This window comes from Mizuhopecten yessoensis, unplaced genomic scaffold, assembly GCF_002113885.1.
Source record: "Mizuhopecten yessoensis strain PY_sf001 unplaced genomic scaffold, ASM211388v2 scaffold11107, whole genome shotgun sequence".
Lineage (NCBI taxonomy): Eukaryota > Metazoa > Mollusca > Bivalvia > Pectinida > Pectinidae > Mizuhopecten > Mizuhopecten yessoensis.
Genome location: NW_018408883.1, coordinates 145,160 through 168,104, shown reverse-complemented (window position 1 = coordinate 168,104; position 22,945 = coordinate 145,160). Strand labels below are relative to the sequence as shown.

Genomic DNA, 22,945 nt, shown 5'->3' with positions numbered 1-22,945 from the left:
ATCTTTGGAAAGTAAATCAACATAGAATCTAATGGGAAAGTGACGTCACGTGGAAGACCTATTGTACGTCACTCTATATAAATATAGTCTATATATAATGTAGCGTTAACATTGAACAACAGAATGTAGATATAATAAAAATAAACCCATTAGCCAGCGACACCGTAACATCCACCAAGGTCAAGAACTGGACACCTTATTCCTTAAAAGCATCAATAGATGTTCTGTGTTGCTGCTTATTAAAGTATTACACTGGTACAGACTGGTGTTTCAGCACTGACAACATTGAAGATCAATATATGTCGTTAGATCGGAAAACGACTAAAGTCAATAAACGCATTGGCACCAAGGTCACTGTAGATGTATGAAGCAGGAACGTCCGAAATTCAGTACAGACACTTCTATGTTATAACGACATCGTCAGATTAAAATCTCATTTATTTAGTACTCCTTTACTTCAGACGTGACTGTAATGCAACAGTTTCCGTCAAAACTGTGTAACAGGAAAGATAATAGTATGCTTCCACCGGAGATCGAACCCATGATCCCCGGGATCCTGGTCGGATACTCTATCACTGGGCTAAAGGGAAATTCCCTCTAGCTCGACGCTAGAAGGCGACCGTAATTCTATGTACAATGTATCCGGGCCCGTTTTGTTTCAGAATGGCTGGATTTAGTGTTCTCATCGGTATATAGTGACGCAATGTGTGGAGGTTCATGGTGTTTTCCTTTTGTTTTGGTGTCAGTTGCTGATTTTCTGTTGGCGCTTTATCGTCAGGTGATTCAGTCATTTCCAGCATGGTTATTAGACTGTCCAGCTAATGTATGGGGACATTTTTCTTCCTTTTGTTGGTTTTACTCCACACCAAATTGTCGCTATGATGCAGCTTTGTCATTGTCCATTCACTATTTGTTGGAAACAAAGATGTTATTTATCTCGTAAGTAGATATTTGACATATATCCTCAAGGATATTACTATGATGTACAACTTTAATAAATTTCCCTTGATGTAAAATGCTGTCCTCTTCATATCTGCTAAATCCCCATACACAGTTTTCATTCCATTAGACAGTCGAGGACAACATATGTTCCTTATAGACGAATACTATTGTAAATGGTATTCAAGACAAATGATTGTCAGTAATTCACAGTATCCTGTTATATACGTTATGGGATAGCAGTATTACCCTAAAGACAAAGGGTTTTCCACTATTAATCAGTCCCACTTTGACAGTTGGTAGAGAATGATCTTTTGATGTTGAGACTAGCTGGGGAATGTGTGTTTGTCACGGTTAGTTCAGCTAATGGGTCTTGGTGTCACTTGGTTCATCTGTTTTTGGAGTGCTGTTTCGAGATCAGGGAAAATGTCTGCAAAACATGTCATGCTATGTTTAATCCGCCACAGACAAATTTACTCTAAAATCCCAATAAATGTGTTTTGTTATCTGTTCAATTCGGCAAACTTTTCACATGCTCAAACTCAAAGTTATTTTTTATAACCATGTTTTACAAAAGACTTACTGAATGATTACGCCTACATGAACTCAATACATTTCAATAGGAATACCAGCTACATGCAAAGGTTTTATATCCTCACCGTGGTAAATAACGCTATATTGTAAGAAGAATTTTCTCACTTAAATGTTACCTATAACTGAAATTTATACGGACCTTAATATTATACAATGATTTAGGGCTAAAAGTAGGAAAGAAGATCTTAATTAAAAAAAACTGTATTCCGGATATTTTTGCCTATTCCTGTTGTTGAGTGTTAGTCGATCAGTATTACATGTATTTACCTATATTCACTAAATCTTGAATTCATTCACGAGATAATTTGGTGATAAGTCAATATCTCATTTTAGCAAAGATTACTTGATTTGCGTAAGTTAGTAACAAGGAAGTAGATATGCCGACACAATATCAAGCATTTCTGTTGCGCCGGAATGCATTAAAATCAAGATGATGAACTTTGATAAAATATCAATTTACGTAAGCTATCACTCAAATGTATCAACGAATAGAAAAGGGCGTCTTTCATGTCATTTTTATTTATCTTATGCATCTGAAAAAATCTGATTGAACTTTATCCCCGAAATCTAAAGGCCTAATACCACTTTTGTTATTCAGAGGAAGTTATATAAGGTATTCCGCACGTTTGATCCATTTGACTTTGAAAAGAGTCAATGTCAATCATTTGAAAAACAGCTGAAAGCCCGTTTTACATATCGTATAACGAGCAACGATATAACAATATTAGGCCGTTTGGTTATACGCTCTTGCGATTTATTATACGAATATAATCGGAGGAAATGAAAGAGATGCTAAATGAAAAATGTCAATAACAGCGAAGTCATAAATCTTTCAGCACGGAATAAAAAAAACACCCAATCAAATAAATCCGTGAACAATATAAAGGAGCTATTCAGTGTGAGTAATGGCGAGTAATGGCGAGTAATGTATTTAAACACGAATCAAAGGATGAAACGGATCGATACAATGATACAAAAACTGAGGAAATGATAACAGGAATTCGACGCCAAATGAAACAAACTCTGCTGTACAGTTTCAAAACAGACAATTCAAAACCGATATCACGATTTAGATATGGGGTTCGTTTTCTAACAGCGTTGTGGTCGAACTCATGAATCTGCGATATGTTCACGAGTCTGTTACAGACTGAGCTTATTGGTCTCTCCACATTGATACAAAAACAAGTTGACTTGTTTGCGATGATTGATTGATTGTTTGAGCCTAACGGTCTTGTATCCATCTTAAACGCTCTCATTCCTTTAGGCTAGATGGTACTGTATGTAAAAAGTAGTCACTAAAACGAACTTATAGGAACACGTCTAAAGTGACGGAATAGCATGGATTCCTCCATACACCTAGGACCTGTTCGTCAATGTAACATTTTCAGGTAAAATCCTGACGGACCTGCACCAGTTTATGGAGGCTTTGCAAGACTTGGTCAATGCTCGCCTGGAAGCATCAGATTACTGGGTCCGACCTTATTATATAAATGAACAGCTGTGTCCAACTGGTTCAACCGTTTGGACCGCGATAAATGAAAACGGCCCTACACTTATTCCACAATACAAAATATCTAACCGAACAAAGGTTGACATTCGGACAGAACTGGGTTCAATCCTCCTATCCGTTGTTTCCCTCTCTTTCTATCCCAATTGCCTTTCTGCCTGTCGTGGCCCGTCGTCCGTCCATTGTCCGGCACCGTCCTTAAATAGTCCTTGCCATCTTAATTCCGTTAGATGGACGGGAATGGATCATTTATCAAGTTTCGATGCATTCCCTCTGGTCCTCAGATGTGCACGCACAATCATGGTGGTGGTGGCGGTGGCGGCGGCTTTGACCATGGCGGTGGCGTGTATTTCTTAGTTGTCAATTGAAATATTAAATTTGTATTTGGCAAATTTCATTATTTTCATAATTTGAAATTTAAATTCAAATCTAATTTCGTCACCATCCTGAATAATTCTTGAGAATGTCATTTCAAACTTGTTAAAGGTTTTGCACAAATGTAACCATCATTTATCTAGGTATGTAATTGGTGTTTTAAAATCTGACATTGATTTGTTTCAAAATTTTCTAATTACAGGACGAAAAGAACCAGATATTAACTACAAACTGTTGGTTAAATCAGGTAAGAAATTATTCATTTGATCATCTTATTTAATAAACAATAACTGCCGTATACAAATACAGTTTGCATTGTAAGCATCTGTCGATTACACACAGCAGTGGCATACAGACTTTACTTTGTTAGTTAGAAAATAATTCATGGAATGATAGAAAAACATCCAACGTCTAACTGCAAAATAGTTTTACCATGCATGAAAAAAAAATTGACTAAAAGGTATGTTAACGTGAATGCCAGTACAAAAATGAGCGTTGTTTTGTGAAAGTATGTACAGTAGTGTGTCTCTAGTATTCCTGTAAAAATGTGAAGAATGAAATTCTTGTAGTTTTTCTGGAAGGATTGCATATCCTTTTACCAAAACACAAACTTGTGTACTTGTTAAAAATATTAGTTTAAACTTACTCAAATATAGAGCACCTCTGCAGGTTCGGGGTAGATTGAATCTGCTGTATCTAATCATACGAGGCGACTAATAGCGACCCCTTGCGGTGATATTCGTCTGAAATCTGATTTGGGGACACTGAAGAAATCAAGATTGATATGTTGTCCTCATTGTCATAAACACAAGCTTTCCTTGTCTCTCGAACATACTCTTTCGTTTTCTCGTTCAGTCGTATACAAAAGAATAATATATAGAGATGTCTGATCAAAGTTAGTGATAGCCTGTATCTGATTACCAATAAAATAGCCATAGTGATGTAGAGTTAATTAAGCCAAAGTCCAAAAAGTAGGAATCTGAAAAGACAAGAACATTTTGTCATTAAGTTCTCTTACAAAAACAACAGTCTCCATAAACCTGCAACTTTGGAAACCCTGTGTGGTAAGTGTGTTCGTCAGCAGACATCTATCACGGAAGTCATGATGTTCGGAGAAAGCTCTTTAGTAATGCACTGCGACGTTTAAACATCGTGGATGTTGCTAACAAGAAGGGGAAAGTTCAGGATAGGAAAGCTTATAAGTAATCGTCCAGGATCCGTATTCATGAATCCGCTCTCATGCTCAAACTCTGATTCTGTGATTGAGCCCAGTTTCTTGATCCGGTGATAAATATATTAAACTTCATATTTACTCTATGAGTTGGACGAATTTTGGAGACTTTAAGTCGGACAACGTGTAAAATGTTTACAGATAATTTTTGATCGTGTTACATGACTTAAACCAGTTACAGGTAAGTTTGGTTGAGCAAAGAATCCATGCTTGAACATGTAAGTGGTGAGGTGTTCTTGAGTTCAAGCCCTGGAGAGTACACACGATCGATGTGGTCAATAAATTTCTTATTTAACGACAGCAAATCATCGATACATGTATATGGAAGCCTAGACTAGGTTTTTTGCTACAAGTCATGGTAGATTTTCGATGAATTATATTTCTCAAACGCAAAATTGGAATTCAAAATATAACTCCTATATACTTTCAAAACCGGAACAAATGAATCGAGTAGCTCTATGTTTACAAAGACAGTTTTTCTTTATTGATTCGTTTTATCTTTATATCATCCTGTATTCAGTAGAAAGTCTTTGCATATAACAGCAGAACTTGTCCGACAACTTGTAACACATTTAAATCATCCCATAAAAAACAAAGTATGCCTTGTTCCATTTATCAAAGTACTTTTCAATCGGTGGAGGTATCAACTATGGACATAGTGCTTGAATAAACCAAATATAGTGAACGGTTTGTGTCACATAAAATCATTCCAAACAGGGATTCTTATCCAGTGATATCACCTAGCTCCACTTCCATGACAACTAATGGTTGTAACCATGACGGCACACGGCAACTAATTAGGGTTGTCATCATGACAACACATCATGAAAACTAATGGTTGTACATCATAAAAACTAATGGTTGCAACCACGACCACACACGGTGATGGTTACTATAGCAACACATCCTGGCAACTAATGATTGCCCCCTTTTAACGTTGCGATGAAACGATTCTGAAGAAAATTGAACCTGACTGCTCCTCACTACACCTTCAGCAACAAAATTAGATTGCGCATTGTCGATGGTTGGACAAAAAATAAGCTACCACAATATTTGCTGTTTTCTCAGAAATTCAAGGTAGATTAATGCTTAGCAGGTCTCACGTGGAAGACTTAAATGTAAGAGATACTACTGAATCATAAAACAATACTGAATCTAGTTCAGCGATGACTCATATGAAACCATTGTGTTTATATTGACCTTGACATGTTTACTGTTTAAGCGTTTGTTTCGATTTGATTTAATCACATTTGTTCATTATTGTCATTTGAAATAAATTTAAATAAAACGTTTAAGTTAATTTGAAAACATTAACGTAAAAGTTAAACGATGATTAATGAGGCATCTGCGTTTTGTTATCAAATAAAACGACAAGATTGCCGTTGTAGCATATCAAATTGAAGGAGAAACACTCAGATTATTTATTTTCGATCAAAATGGTAACAAGATGTTTATTTCATATTTATTGAACCAGCGGTTACTGGCCCAGAATATAATTACGTACGTTATAACCAGAACTATTTAAACCCTTCGTGCCTTTTAATGAGATGAATTCATTTTGTAACTCATGATGAATATCAGGTGGAACTTTCAATCTGAAAATATGATTTTGTGTAAGATTTTGCAGTTTAATATGATAAAAGTATAAACTTTTTTATTCATCCTTCAAGTTTCTCTGTATTTCTGACCAATACATTTCATGGAATGATCCCATTTTCAAAAGGGCCCATAGTGTTTTCGTTACGAAATCGCTTTACTGGTTTCAGACGTGAGACCTTTATTATAAAACAAGTGTATTTCTTATAGTTCCTAGAAAATTATTTAGACGTTATTATTAGACACCAGTGATTTCTAAAATAATCTTATTCTCGTTTTGTGGGGAAAAAACCAGGAAAAGGCACAATTTAAAAAACCCCAATGAAATTGCTTCTCCAGTATCATTAAACTCCCTACGGTCCGAATGACATTGATTTGCCAGTTTTTTTCGACATCAAACTAAAATGTGACTAACATGAAGCAATTTGCTCCACATTCCCTGTTTGTTGTAACACAAAGTACGAGAAGTTCCGTTTTGCTATTGTAAATTGTCAGCTATCATGAGATTTAAAATAGAATTGTCTGACAGGCTGAAAGGCGTTTAAACTAACGGTGAATATACATCTTTAATGGTTACTTGAGTGCACAATTCCCCAGAGGGATCCCAATGGATGTGTACCATTTCAAACCAAAGACCCTCGTTTGTGTTCTGGAAGTGATCAATGGGTCTAAATGTCACGGCTATTTGTTAACAAAGGTCAGCTCTTCCTATACCAGATACCAATGACACTGTCCGAAATGTCAATAACCGTAAAACCAAAGAATGATTAATTAGCTCAGTATTGAACACATTTGTTTGATTAAGTGATAAGATGAACGAAGCATCTTTATTTCTGAGCGATTGTCGGTTATTCATCATAGCTAGCTGTCGTTGTAGTCTGGACAACAGGGGTTGCCTAGATAACTTCAGTATGCTTTTTTTTGCTCTCCATAATTTGGCTGTCTAGAGAAAATTTTGGTTCCATTTTGATCGTCTCCTTCAGATAAAATGTATGGTAATATGGTTTGCTTTGATTTGGCCATACAATTGCACATATATCTGTAATACTTTAGTTCATCCAGAAATCACAAACTACTGTATGGAAGAAAAAGCAACTGAGTTGTTTCATAAAATATGATTTTTTACTAAAACAATAAAACAATGACCTTGTTCTCCCGGCAAAGTCATCCCGCCAATATTTGTAGACAAATGAGAACCTGTAAAAAGATGGTGTCACGAATATCAAAATTTGCTGTATCCATATGTGTTATCTCCAGAAGTTTTAATAGTTCAAATAACGATATCTTTATCCTCAAATGTTGATATTATAGGTCATTATAGTGTACGCAGATTATTCCCGTCTATATGTGTTTTAATGAATTAAATAACGATACCTTTATCCTCAAATGTTGATATTTAATGTTATAGTAAACATATATTATTCCCACTCATATGTGTGTTAATAGATTTGATAACAATACCTTTATCACCAGACATAGATATACTACAGATCAATATGGATTACACAGGATCGTCTCTTCTAAACGTGTTTTTTGATAGACTCAATTACGATACTCTCATCATCATAGGTCATTATGGTCTAAACAGATTCTTCCGATCCATATGTATTATAATAGATTTGATAATAGCCATATCTTTCTCTCCAGATGTGGATAGACTACAGTCTGCGGTGGAACCCGGATGAGTACGGTGGAATCAAGGTTGCACGTCTTCCTTACGATAGTGTATGGCGGCCCGATATCTTTCTCTACAACAAGTAAGCAATACTACTAGCCTTACATTTCTTATCATTTACCTACAATGTTTGTACTTTAATACTCTCGATTTACTGATAAAGAATAACGTATGACATTAATGATTAAGACAATCATTACCAGTTAATATAAAACTCGTGAAATTGAAACAGCACATGTAATTATATATCATAATGTGAATTATGATGTGAAAATGTATTGAAGCAGTGCTTCAAATCCGTATCAGTAAAATAAATATAATATTGTCCTTTTTGTTCATAGTGCTGACGTGTCCACGTATTTCTCCTCAATCAGCTCCAATATCATCGTAACCAACGACGGTAATATCACCTGGCTATCCATGGTCATCTTTAAGAGCTCGTGCTCCATCAATGTAAGATATTTTCCTTTTGACGAACAGAACTGTTCGATGCAGTTTGCGTCATGGACGTACGATGGATTTCAGGTCAACCTCGTTCTGATAACACATGAAGGGGACATCTCAAACTACATTCAAAACAGCGAGTGGGATTTACAGAAACTCTATGTTGCACGTAAAGTCGTGTATTATTCGTGTTGTACTGAACCCTACCCGGATATAACGTTTTATATCCACATCCGGCGTCGGCCATTGTTTTATATATTTAATATGGTGATGCCGTGTATCCTTATCACACTGGTGGCGTTGTTGGGATTTTACGTCCCGTCCGACTCCGGGGAGAAGGTTACCATGGGAATAACGACACTCCTTTCTATGACGGTGTTTATGATGTTAGTAGCGGAGAACATGCCTCCAACCTCAAACGTCCTTCCTTTACTGGGTATGTATTCAACGATGTATTCCACGATGTATTCAACGATGTATTCCACGATGTATTCAACGATGTATTCCACGATGTATTCCACGACCGACGATTATAATTTGTGTTTCAATAAGCCCTTTATAGCCATAATAATGGCGAAAAGGAAGGTCTATAAACAAACACGATATAAGCATCGACTTTACTCTCATACTTACATATTACATATATGTTGTACATCCTCTAGATATAATACAAGTATACCAATGTAAAACATCAAAGCACTACAACACGTGAATGTTTTCCGATCAAAAACTTTCCAGATCTGTCTCCTTCGTACTGTAAAAGTAATCGAAAACTAATTATATTGTTACATCAAATTCAAATGTTGACGTAACACACCGAATTATTTCCCATTAGAGCTAGCCGCATGACAAAAACGGGAACAATAGAAAGCACGATCATGTTCCCACAAACATTCCTGTTCAACCTTAAATGCATTAAACCAAGTTTCTCGCAAACATGATCTTAACAAGCAGAGAAACAATAACGACAATACAGACAGTAACATTTGTCAAATTGTCAAGTGAATCTGCTCCTTTACCATGGCACAAAAATGAAACAATCACAGACATATAGCAAAATAGTGAAACAATCACAGACATATAGCAAAATAGTGAAACAATCACAGACATATAGCAAAATAGTGAAACAATCACAGACATATAGCAAAATAGTGAAACAATCACAGACATATAGCAAAATAGTGAAACAATCACAGACATATAGCAAAATAGTGAAACAATCACAGACATATAGCAAAATAGTGAAACAATCACAGACATATAGCAAAATAGTGAAACAATCACAGACATATAGCAAAATAGTGAAACAATCACAGACATATAGCAAAATAGTGAAACAATCACAGACATATAGCAAAATAGTGAAACAATCACAGACATATAGCAAAATAGTGAAACAATCACAGACATATAGCAAAATAGTGGAACAATCACAGACATATAGCAAAATAATGGAACAATCACAGACATATAGCAAAATAATGGAACAATCACAGACATATAGCAAAATAGTGGAACAATCACAGACATATAGCAAAATAATGGAACAATCACAGACATATAGCAAAATAATGGAACAATCACAGACATATAGCAAAATAGTGGAACAATCACAGACATATAGCAAAATAATGGAACAATCACAGACATATAGCAAAATAATGGAACAATCACAGACATATAGCAAAATAGTGGAACAATCACAGACATATAGCAAAATAATGGAACAATCACAGACATATAGCAAAATAATGGAACAATCACAGACATATAGCAAAATAGTGGAACAATCACAGACATATAGCAAAATAATGGAACAATCACAGACATATAGCAAAATAATGGAACAATCACAGACATATAGCAAAATAGTGGAACAATCACAGACATATAGCAAAATAATGGAACAATCACAGACATATAGCAAAATAATGGAACAATCACAGACATATAGCAAAATAGTGGAACAATCACAGACATATAGCAAAATAATGGAACAATCACAGACATATAGCAAAATAATGGAACAATCACAGACATATAGCAAAATAGTGGAACAATCACAGACATATAGCAAAATAATGGAACAATCACAGACATATAGCAAAATAATGGAACAATCACAGACATATAGCAAAATAGTGGAACAATCACAGACATATAGCAAAATAATGGAACAATCACAGACATATAGCAAAATAATGGAACAATCACAGACATATAGCAAAATAGTGGAACAATCACAGACATATAGCAAAATAATGGAACAATCACAGACATATAGCAAAATAATGGAACAATCACAGACATATAGCAAAATAGTGGAACAATCACAGACATATAGCAAAATAATGGAACAATCACAGACATATAGCAAAATAATGGAACAATCACAGACATATAGCAAAATAGTGGAACAATCACAGACATATAGCAAAATAATGGAACAATCACAGACATATAGCAAAATAATGGAACAATCACAGACATATAGCAAAATAGTGGAACAATCACAGACATATAGCAAAATAATGGAACAATCACAGACATATAGCAAAATAATGGAACAATCACAGACATATAGCAAAATAGTGGAACAATCACAGACATATAGCAAAATAATGGAACAATCACAGACATATAGCAAAATAATGGAACAATCACAGACATATAGCAAAATAGTGGAACAATCACAGACATATAGCAAAATAATGGAACAATCACAGACATATAGCAAAATAATGGAACAATCACAGACATATAGCAAAATAGTGGAACAATCACAGACATATAGCAAAATAATGGAACAATCACAGACATATAGCAAAATAATGGAACAATCACAGACATATAGCAAAATAGTGGAACAATCACAGACATATAGCAAAATAATGGAACAATCACAGACATATAGCAAAATAATGGAACAATCACAGACATATAGCAAAATAGTGGAACAATCACAGACATATAGCAAAATAATGGAACAATCACAGACATATAGCAAAATAATGGAACAATCACAGACATATAGCAAAATAGTGGAACAATCACAGACATATAGCAAAATAATGGAACAATCACAGACATATAGCAAAATAATGGAACAATCACAGACATATAGCAAAATAGTGGAACAATCACAGACATATAGCAAAATAATGGAACAATCACAGACATATAGCAAAATAATGGAACAATCACAGACATATAGCAAAATAGTGGAACAATCACAGACATATAGCAAAATAATGGAACAATCACAGACATATAGCAAAATAATGGAACAATCACAGACATATAGCAAAATAGTGGAACAATCACAGACATATAGCAAAATAATGGAACAATCACAGACATATAGCAAAATAGTGGAACAATCACAGACATATAGCAAAATAATGGAACAATCACAGACATATAGCAAAATAGTGGAACAATCACAGACATATAGCAAAATAGTGGAACAATCACAGACATTTAGCAAAATAATGAAACAATCACAGATGAAAATTGCTACTCGTACGAAACTGTTATGCTCATATTAATACATATTTCCGTCCGTCTACAGGAAACAAAAGACTATTCGGCCTGACTTATTTTTCTTTAGATGGTGTAGCAAAGTGAATTATGGACGTTTGTGAATAAATATTTAAACGTAGTTGTTGAATCTATGATCGTTGAAAAGACACATTTCATAATCCAACAGTCGTTATAATTTAGCATAGCATTTTTATTTGTTTTAGTTTAGGTTCACACATTAAGTTATATTGCCTACAGTTTAAGAGAAAACACAGACTCTTATAACCCGAAGTTGGATGTGGACTACTAAAGATTTTAAAATCTGCAGATATTTTTTTCCGCGAATACTATTTATTTCCTAACCAATACAGACCAGACTTATTTACTTTCCGTCGTTGTTCTAAAATCATTTCACATTGTTTAGATAATGTATGCTGCTGACTTACTACTGCAGTCTTCAATCAAAACACTGTCAAATGAAATGTGCTTCTAATAATTCCCCCCCCCCCCTTTTTTCAACAGCTTTCTCTCGACAAAAAAGTTATTAAGAGACATTTTGTATCATCTTGTTAAGAAACGTAGGCTAAAAAGGGAACTTAAAGCTCTTTCGGGATGGCGGTGTAACGATGTTAGCGGATCAGCGTTAAGTACGGCGTTGTAATGATATTAGCCTAGGATTGACATTATTTTACTTAGACAGGTCACCCTGGGGCTTAGAGAAGGAGTCGTCACTTAAATGTCCAAATATATTCTAGATGTCAACGTTGATGCTTTTCAAATAAATCATTAAATGAATTTCTGTTTGATAAAAATGCAGTCTTTATGTAATTACCAATTTTAACAGTAAAAACGAATCAATCGTCTACTGAATTAAAGACACTTTTATATACTTTCACCAATCACCAAAAAAGACCGAATAAAGTAAGCTCTTATTTGAAAAAAATATATTTGTAGATCCCGAAAACAAGATAAAACATTTTACAGCACCGTATGACGGTCAGTGGCACATGTACTTATGGATATAGGGGGAGAGTGTCTATAAAACCAATTAGTACGCTACAACTTTTACAATCAATGCTACAACAGATACGTTATACTTATACCATTCAAACTATATCAGAATAAATTCAAGCTATCAGGCTTAAATGGTTAAACGAAAACATCACGTTATATTTACATGCAACCCTTCTTCAGCGAAGTAAACTCTGACTGCGTATAAATTAGCGTATACGCAGTGAAAAGGTTGGGCGGATTGATACTTGTTTCAAATACGGCGCCGTTCACGCTTCAGTCTAATGACAACCAATGCTTGGATCATTCACCATCTAGGTACATAGAACATATTCGTGATCTATTATGTCTAAGTATACAACAAAAGAATGCTGACAAACTTCTTATTCCATGGATGCACATTCAAATTTCTTTGGCGGTAACGTCAACCATGGCGGCTTCGTTCTGACCGCGTCACTTCATGAGCAGTGTGTTAATGCGCATACATGTCGACCGTTGTAATTGAATAGAAAAGTTCGAAGGGCTTCTCACATTGCTTAATTTAAATTTTAAAAATCACGAAAGGACAAAAGTAGTGTTGTTCACTACGTATTTTCTAAATTTGCTTATATATTGATGTAGATTCACTGGAACTATGTTGTCATATAGCAACCACGGCTACCGCAGTTACCATCGTGGTAACCCGCTTCGACATTTTTTCTGCGTAATGTAGCATTTAAACGGTGTTTTTTTAATGGAAATAAAAGGACTGACCTACATTTTGACGGCGTGTACGGTAGTATGAACGCAGTTGGCAACGAACATTTTCTTTATGGAGTGCTAATGCGCACCATAGAATATGTTCGTTGCCAACTGCGTTCATACTACCGTTATACGCTGTCAAAATGAAGGTCAATCCTTAAATACACATGTACGTAACAAATACAAGAACATATACAGTTCAATGACATCTCGCGAGATTATCGATGAAGCATTGTCGCGTCGTCCTGGTTCGTTTATATTCAAACCTCTGTTAGCTGCAGTCTTATTATTAAAGAAATTATGAGAACTTTGCTGTGAAAAAGCAATGGTTTTTTTCTCTCTCAAACATCGCAACATCACATCTTCTTCCTTATCAAAATTATGTCATTCGGATATAACGACGTCATTTAAATTGGTTCCAATATTAAAATGGTTGAGTTGACATTCATCAGTTGAATTATAAAATTCCGTCAACATACAATGAAGCTCGTTAGATTGATAAGCACTGAAAGTAATTTTTAATCATCTATCTGGAAAAGACTGAAAATCTAGAAAAATAGTTGATCATTTCTAACGCTCCATATACATATGAGGGTAGTATGCTAGCTATTTCACTATTGTGAAACTAAAATCCTGAAATCCTGAAATCCTGTCGTAAAATTGAGTAACAACATAATGCAATACTCTCCTTTCCGTTTGAATAGGTAGTCTTGGTTCGGTAATTATTACTTTGGGAGATATCGGTGTTAGCTTTTAACTTGATGTTCTTCGTAAATAATCTAGATTTCCCTCATATGTGAATGGGTAGTATATACTGTTGTAGTATATGAGGCACTGTAGGGGAGGCTGTTCAGTGTAGTGGTCAATTTAAACCGTTTGAATATGAATATGTAAAAAGTCCAGCTTTAATTAATTCGAAATTCCATAAAACTAAAGCAAAATCACTGATCAGGAAATTGCTAACCGTAACTCGATGTTACCATTGATTCATGCTAAATAACACAAGCTAGTTTATTCAAGATCATGTGTCTGCTCGTGAGCCAATCACGACGCTTATTACAAACTGCTGAAATTATCTACCAATAATGATGCATTTTTCATTATTGTTTCAGGGATTTATTACGGTATCACAATTTTCATTGTATCCACGGCGACTGGTATGACAGTGCTGACCTTGAACATTCACCACAAAGGTTATCGAGGACGAGAAGTACCGGAAACCGTGAAGAAGATATTTTTTGGCGTGTTCGCCAAATTGTTTTGTATGCGCATTGAGTACAACGATGTTAACAGGAAAGGAAAGATTGTGAGTACATAGCAGTCTAATCTTAACTGACATTTAGCCCCGTTATAGCAATCAAAGGAAACAGCATGGTCCCTGAACTTTCAGTTCTAAAGAAGAAGCTTTTCAAAAAGCGCGCGACACAACATAAGCGTACGGGCTCTTCATTTTAGTTGAGCAAAAAAGAGGATAATGTGGGTAGCCTGACTGTTTTTGTTTACAAATGTACATGTATATAAAAGAAATATCATAAAGTTATTGCGTTAAAGCGTAAGTATCTCTCTTACAGTTCACTCCCTCCGATTACCCCGGTAATGGTGTCGGGTCAGCCTATATACCTTACAAGATGACCAGCGAACCGGACACTACCAGGCCGCAGTATCGACTATCTACTGAACCCCCAGACATGACCATGCACTCGCCATACAGGTAAGATACAAGCTTTAGCAAAATGGACGCTAACCAAATGGAGTAAGTCATGCAGATTGTTCTTCTATCTGTGATATTTTGCTCAAGATCTATATTCCAAAATTTCTTTTCAGTTTCATTCCACAATTTCTTCACGGTGGACATAAGAGAAATATGTTTCTGGTATAAAATGTGAAAAAGAAAAATACTTGTTCATAAATAAAATAGGTTTGATCATATCTTAATTTGATAACTATGTTCCTTTCAATACAGACGATGGTAAGATCCCCAGCATGTTTTAGTACACTCGAGTTAACAGCTACAATTGGAGTACGAAATGAATAATGAATGTGTCTTACCTTAGAATGGCTACTGATCATCCAGAATTGCTCAGACACAAGTGCCGCCTGACCAGTGACCCTGACCTGGCCAACAAACACAAGTATAGACCCCCATCTGACCCGGATATCCAGCGACCACTCCTGGTTTGTTTGTTTTCCTATCTCATACTGCGAGTTGTGTATTTCATAACAATTCCGTTATCAATTTTATTGGAAACATATAAAGTTATCGTTTTTGAGTTTGTAACTTTCAGTCCGGTGGGGAAAAAACAAACATTATAATATAAGTATTATGATGTATATCTTTTTAACACACGGCTGACCCATTTAACTGTGTCATACAGCCATGTCATAAATATACACGTGTGTAATAAATCCTAAAGGTGCTGCGATTGGTCAAAACCATGGGAACATGTTTTTTCCTGATAATATTTAATGTTTTTGCTATTTAATGAATTCGAAATGTCTATTTTGTCATTATGATTTCCTTGCATTTCCAATTTTCCTTTATAAACAAAATATAATCTGGAACTATTTGCACTGCGCGGAAAGACAATACTATGATCAGAGTACTTTGTTTTTGACATAATTGTGTTTGAAGTTACTTTTAAAATTATGAAAGTTACGTGATAAATAGAATCTTGCATTCGTATCCATGTCACACTGAATTTTTTAATCTCGTTCAATAATTTGATATGACACTCGCCTAAAGGCTCGTCAAGTGTCTTATTAAATTATTAAACTCGTTTATTAAATTCAATATGACACTGACACTCATGTAAGGTCCTTTTTTGTAAATAACATATAAAATAACATACTGTAAATATATAAAGTTTAGCGGTAATCTAATTTTAGCGCTTTTCGCACTTTAAATATTGCTCTAAATTATGATTGAGCTAATTTAACTTTCGGTATATAGTAAGTTTCATATTGCATACTGTGAATGCACCTATTCATCAATGTGTTAATGTGATAAAATTCGATAATATGCAAAATTTGGAGCCCTCTAAAATAAGTACTTTTATAGTAAATATCGTATCATTGTAGGGGTACCATGGAGTGTCGGAACAGACGCCAACAAGAAAGATAGATCTACATGCCGACAAAGAGGCCAAGCAGAGTAACGGAACTATTCCGAACGTACCGCCTATACCCCCTTTACCGACCAGGCTACCAGCACCTTCCGCGCAATGTAGTTCTGGCAGCTCTTCTGCGTCCGCCACCATCGAGTCATTCGAAACACATTTTCATAAAGTTTTACAGAAAGTGTACCAGACAATTGAAACGAACGAATTACGATTAGTCACTCAGGACCGGAAAGACGTCATTAAAATGGAATGGCAACAAGTGGCGCAGGTGGTGGATCGCATACTGTTGTCAGCGTTCGTCCTAGCGACGCTCGTCATCACCTGTGCTGTTATGTTCCAAAAGCCGCCCCCTCCAGAATAGTTCCCGCATTACATATCAATCATAGAAACGATCATGGTTTGGTGGACGTAACGTCAAACCGGAGTATTCAAATCTTAGTTGATTCGATAGTCGATAGTGCAAGTTAGAAAGGTTTCAATTAGAAAAAACCTCATTGTGATGACCGTCTCTTCCATTCAAAGTATCTAAGGTAGTGCCGACATTTTATTTTATATCGAGCTTGGTAACGAGTAAAGGTATCTCAGCTATTTACCTGTTAATCACTGTTCATCAGATGTACAACACATCCATACACTTGTTTCTTAACATCATTCGTAGAATATGGAAATTGAACTTGAATCTTAAACGAGTGCAATTGTTTTAAAACAAACAAAATATTATATTAACAATCTGAACAAAATATAAGGTATGCACAAAAACATACCAACATATACAGCTAACGTTTAAGCCAACCAATATACAGGAAGAGTTATCAGATCCTTGTGAAAAGAAATACTTGATTCATATAATTTTCAACAGAAAAGTCCCCTAAACAACCATACAATGATCACGACACGCGGTCACTTACACCTGTTTAATGCGACTACATGATCAAGACATTTTAAGCCGATAAGGTCACATGAGGAATTGAAATACAAGGGTGTTTCAGAGAACAGTCAATGTTGGACTGAAAACAAGTTTGACAATGAATGCACTTTTATATCAAAGAAGGCAATACTGGTCACTAAGCAAACAAAGAATACACTAAAATATCGGTACTTGATTAAATAAATTAATAATAAATATATAACATTTAATATAGCGCTCTATTTACTGTAGCTAGAATAAACCACTCTAAAGCGCACAGAACATAGATATACAACATAGATATACAGTTAATACAATCAGTACAATTAACATAAACATATACCTTATCAGACGCTAACTACTAGTCCTATACCACCTGGCTAATATCTCCTTTTGTGTGTATGCCTGCGTGTGTGCTGGAGATGTATTGTGTTCTGTTTGTAGTGGGATCGTGCTTCCAACGGTATCATTTATAGTGCCACCTCACTTAAATGCTACAACACAGATAACGCAACATCCACCCCAGACCATTGTATATTCCACCTGTGTTGTTTGAGTTGTGTGAGCAGGAGAAAAACGCTTTCTCTGAATATCCCATGCGTTCGACAACTTAGAAACGATGACTAGAAGAGCAAGTCACCACAAGAGAACATTTTAAAAGCATAATGAAAATTACATTTTTTTTTTTTTTTACATTTTTAAAACCTGTTTTACTTGCATTGTAAGTTTTAATTAGGGTTTCATGATTATACGAATTGTTGGTAACGAATGAACTGTACCGGAAGGCAATACCAAGATACATTGAGCTACTGTTAAATGCTACACTAGTCAAATGGAAAATACCAAGGTCAAATCGAACAAAGTTAATATAATAGCTTGCATGTGTTAACTAGGATATTATGTTTAAGTATTTTCTAAAGACACGTTTTTAATCTTTTTTGTTTATGTGTGTTTAAGCACGTTTTATAAACCTATATGATATTAATTCTTGATATCTTATTTAAACCGAAAAGGAAGCAGTTACTGGAGTGCGGCTATTATTCGAGGTGATTGGTTTTCGCCGTAGTGGTTACTAACAAGCTGTTCGGAAAAGTAGAGTATCAGTCTTCGTGGATTTCCAACATTTTACTATACTCGTAACCTATTCCAAAACCGATCTCGGTTGATACTCGGTGGTATCCGTGTGTAAGGTACTTCTCACACAGACACAGATATTTGTGTGTAATATTTTATTTATGTTGAAGAATCAAAGTTGACGTCATACTTGGTGCTACAATTTCAACCGTTCCTAATTCGTATGTTTTAATTCCATTAATCTATCCTCGTTACCTACAGGACGAATAATGTGGTGATGTGTACATTTTAGCGGTTCGGGTGGAGATCTCTTAGACGCCTCGTATGTTAATACTAGAATATTCGTACGATTATTTTGTTTCTGATAAAGAACACATTCTGTACAAATGAAATAATATGTTATAGCACTTATAGAAAAAAATGTACTGACGAATGAACGAAGAAACTTGTATACTGTGAAATCACAAATGTTCGTGGGGTTTATAATTTCGTTGTTTTCTTGGGTAATCTTCATCTACATTTACAAGTTTGGCGAAGTTATTCTCCGTTTGTGTGGGTACGGGTAATCCATGAATTTTTCGGGAATCCATGTGATTTGGCCCCAACGAAAATATCCGATTTCACAGTACATTGTCGTTTGATGAAAGGAGTGATACAAACAATACCATTACATGGAAATTGAATAATGTCTGATCAAAATAGAATGGTATTGCATCTTAATACAATATATGGTTGTAAAATGATATCAGTATGCACCGAATGAATCTGTATGTAAAACTAGTTTACTATAGAATGTATCTGTTATTCTGTGTAATAATTCTTTTCGTATTTAATTACTTCCATTGTCACAATGGAAGTAATTAAATATGAAAAGAATTATTATTACATAAATAACAAGAATAGTATGTCATAATTCAGGATGAACAGCAGAAATGGCTGCTTTTCTCATCTTTCTCGTCTACTTAAATATGTGACCACATTGTTTTATTTCACATAGATTATTTAATTATTTAACATTCTCCAATACTCGTAATTGTTTTTTATTGAGACTCTGTGACGTATCCTCTGTATGTATTTGATATCTTACCGTTGGTGATGTATGACACTTTAGTCTATTTTAAGACGTTTATGGTAAGTGTATTACAAATATCAATTTGATTTGCGTTTTGATCAATCACATGTTTGTAATCTATCTTGTATATGTGCGGTTTTTTTTATTTTTTTTTTGTTTTCTTAATTTACGCAAAAAAACAGATATAGTGAAAATATTGTTCATATCAGAGGACAAACACATTTCTGTAGTATACTAACCTCGAAAACTTCTTCCGGCAAAACATTAAAATGTGTGGGTAAATCAATGAAATATTGAACCAGCGAAATAAAATGTTTACAATATTATTGAAATATCTGTACTTTCGATCTCTGTAATTTATAAAAGACAAAAAAAGATTTAATGACTGTGAACATTGAATACTTACAAAGGTTGTGAAGTTAATAATTTGTATGTTATTACTAACTCGTTCAATTATCTCAAATATCAGTCTGCTACTTCATCTTATTATAATATTATAGAAGAATGTATGGAGAATGGATACGAGTTGTGTAATACAATAGTAGAAAACATACTGATGTTTTACAATTACGTTACCTGTTGCCTTGGTGATAAAATATCGTCCCAATGAAAAAAATCATATTACCATACAGATAATGTTTGATCTAAACCGAGGTATGGTATCATGTCACCTAGAATTTATAAACCACAGGTATTACTGCAGTTTGCGTATAGAAATTCTCCTATTCTCAAACAAAGTTAGTGTTAGAAATGCCGTTGCAATTATTTGTACCCCGTCAAAGTAGTTGCACGTGCTTATTTTCGTTCTGAAGTAGAACTACTGAAAGTAATCGATTTTTCTTGTGATGTTTATTTTCGGCCCGTTAAGTTTCATGGAGAGTTGTTCTCGAATTCCCTACATCCATTTAACCTAAAGTTATACTTAATTGTCTTCAATTACAATCATATAAATAAGTCGCAAAATCGCGCAAATAATGTAAACATTGGTTCTGAGCACCGGTGTAACACTTTTCCACTTAGTTTTTTAAAGGAGAATGTTTTTTTGTATACGCCATAATCAATCAAGTGAGTATATGAGACGGCGTCATTAGAAAACAACACATGAGTACAAGTAACGAGAACCTGTGTAAGGTAACACCGGAGTACAAGTAACGAGAACATGCGCAAGGTAACACCGGAGTATAAGTAACGAGAACCTGTGTAAGGTAACACCGAAGTACAAGTAACGAGAACCTGTGCAAGATAACACCGGAGTACAAGTAACGAGAACCTGTGTAAGGTAACACCGAACTACAAGTAACGAGAACCTGGGTAAGGGAACACCGGAGGACAAGTAACGAGAAACTGTGTAAGGTAACACCCGAGCACAAGTAACGAGAACCTCTGTAAGGTAACACCGGAATACAAGTAACGAGAACCGGTGTAAGGTAACACCGGAATACAAGTAACGAGAACCGGTGTAAGGTAACACCGGAGTGCAAGTAACGAGAACCTGTGCTAGATAACACCGGAGTACAAGTAACGAGAACCTGTGTAAGGTAAAAGGTGATATACTGCGATAAAGAATAAGGTTTACATTGAGGCTGCGGGTTAATGGATACCACAAAAGAACATTTTATTTCGAGGGATTCATATCTTTAAAGATTTCCCACATAGCTTACCGAAATGTTTTAGATACATGTTCTCCTTATTTGTATGTATTGATTACTTTTGTTCTACGTATATAACATATATTAATTAAAATATAATTCTGAAAATAATAGCCATGTTTATATTTCTGTTTTATACCTTGTATTTATTGTTAAGGTATTTGTATGGGAGATCAGCCAATAGTTACAATGACATCTATTGTTATAAAATGATCTTATGTCATCTATTGTTATAAAATGATCTTCTGTTTTGAACACTCGTTGTTATGTGTATATGTATATCGGAAGTATAAACACACCCATTACATAAACCAATGGAAAGGTTCAAAATGGGTATGCTATATAACGCTTCAATTTCGCTGGTTAATTGTTGCTGTTTTGTTTCTGCAAGAAAAGAAATCGAGGTGTTAAAATTTCACATAGCACCCTTGCTATTAAAAGGGCAATGCAAGAGTTTTACATTTATAACGAACTCTAAATTAGCAGGGTAAAGAGAACGTTTAACCACGCGTAATTGTTAGGCCATGAATATAGCTAAAAAGAGACCTGCGTTAAATATAAGCGTTATACAGATATATATATTTTTTTACATATTATTAGTAAAACAATTATACGTAAAGTATTGAAATGGTGTTAAGTCCTTTTCCTCCTTAATACATATGATCTTTCTCAGTGCTGGATTTTTCCGTAAAAAGAGAGGAGTTAACAGGTAAACAGAGGTGCCTCAACGAGTGGTGGTTGGTTATCATGTTTATCCAACTTGAGTTAGTTAATTTTCAAATTGTATAAAGACACAAGGTTTATCGAGTCGGTTACAATTTGAAAAAATAACCAACTCGAGTTACATAAACATTATAATCAAACACCATGAGTTTGGGGCCATTTTCTCTCACAACGTTTAGATATCATATTTTGAAAACCATGCTTTTCTTTGGAATACTTTCCTGTTACTTGATGTCATAATTGAAAGACTGACCAATGAAATGACGTTTAGGATATTAATCACTATCACTCCTTGCAGGTTTCTCCAATGAGTTGGAGGTGAGGAAACCTTAAGAGGTTGTGGAAGAAATGTGGTTTTAATGGCACTTGACAAATTTACAGAGAAAGGTGTGCAGTTTTCTAGCATGGCCTCGCTGACTATAGCATCTTTTAGTGCCCTTTCTGAAACTACAATCAAGCAGACTGACAGCAGGCAGACAATTTAAAGTAACACCGACAGATATTATTGACAATATTTATAACTTCAATCAAGTTGAGAAATCACTGTTAGTTAAAAAATGAACAACGCGCGTTTGATAAGAGACATGTTTATTTGATGGTATTGTAGTTCTACAATATTGATGTAAGGGACAGCGTGTGTCAGTCATTGTTATCTTTACACCCACTTCATATCACCTCCCAGGTGTGTAAAGTCTAGCTTCACTCTTTTCTAACCTTTTTAACTCACAATTAGACCCACTCCATAAAACCAACAAGATGTGTCAAG

General features: G+C 34.9%; 1 protein-coding gene across 1 annotated transcript in view; it reads left to right on the top strand.

The window, feature by feature from the left end:
* LOC110465921 (neuronal acetylcholine receptor subunit alpha-10-like) overlaps positions 1 to 17,918 on the top strand; it is a 59,019-nt gene extending 41,101 nt beyond the window's left edge. Inside the window, exons 3-9 of the mRNA XM_021522096.1 lie at positions 3,618 to 3,662; positions 7,890 to 7,999; positions 8,259 to 8,797; positions 14,748 to 14,941; positions 15,207 to 15,346; positions 15,690 to 15,810; positions 16,714 to 17,918. Of these exons, the coding sequence (XP_021377771.1) occupies positions 3,618 to 3,662; positions 7,890 to 7,999; positions 8,259 to 8,797; positions 14,748 to 14,941; positions 15,207 to 15,346; positions 15,690 to 15,810; positions 16,714 to 17,115 (1,551 nt within the window). The 3' untranslated portion in view covers positions 17,116 to 17,918. The remainder of the gene's footprint in view (positions 1 to 3,617; positions 3,663 to 7,889; positions 8,000 to 8,258; positions 8,798 to 14,747; positions 14,942 to 15,206; positions 15,347 to 15,689; positions 15,811 to 16,713) is intronic.
* Positions 17,919 to 22,945: the final 5,027 nt, after the last annotated feature.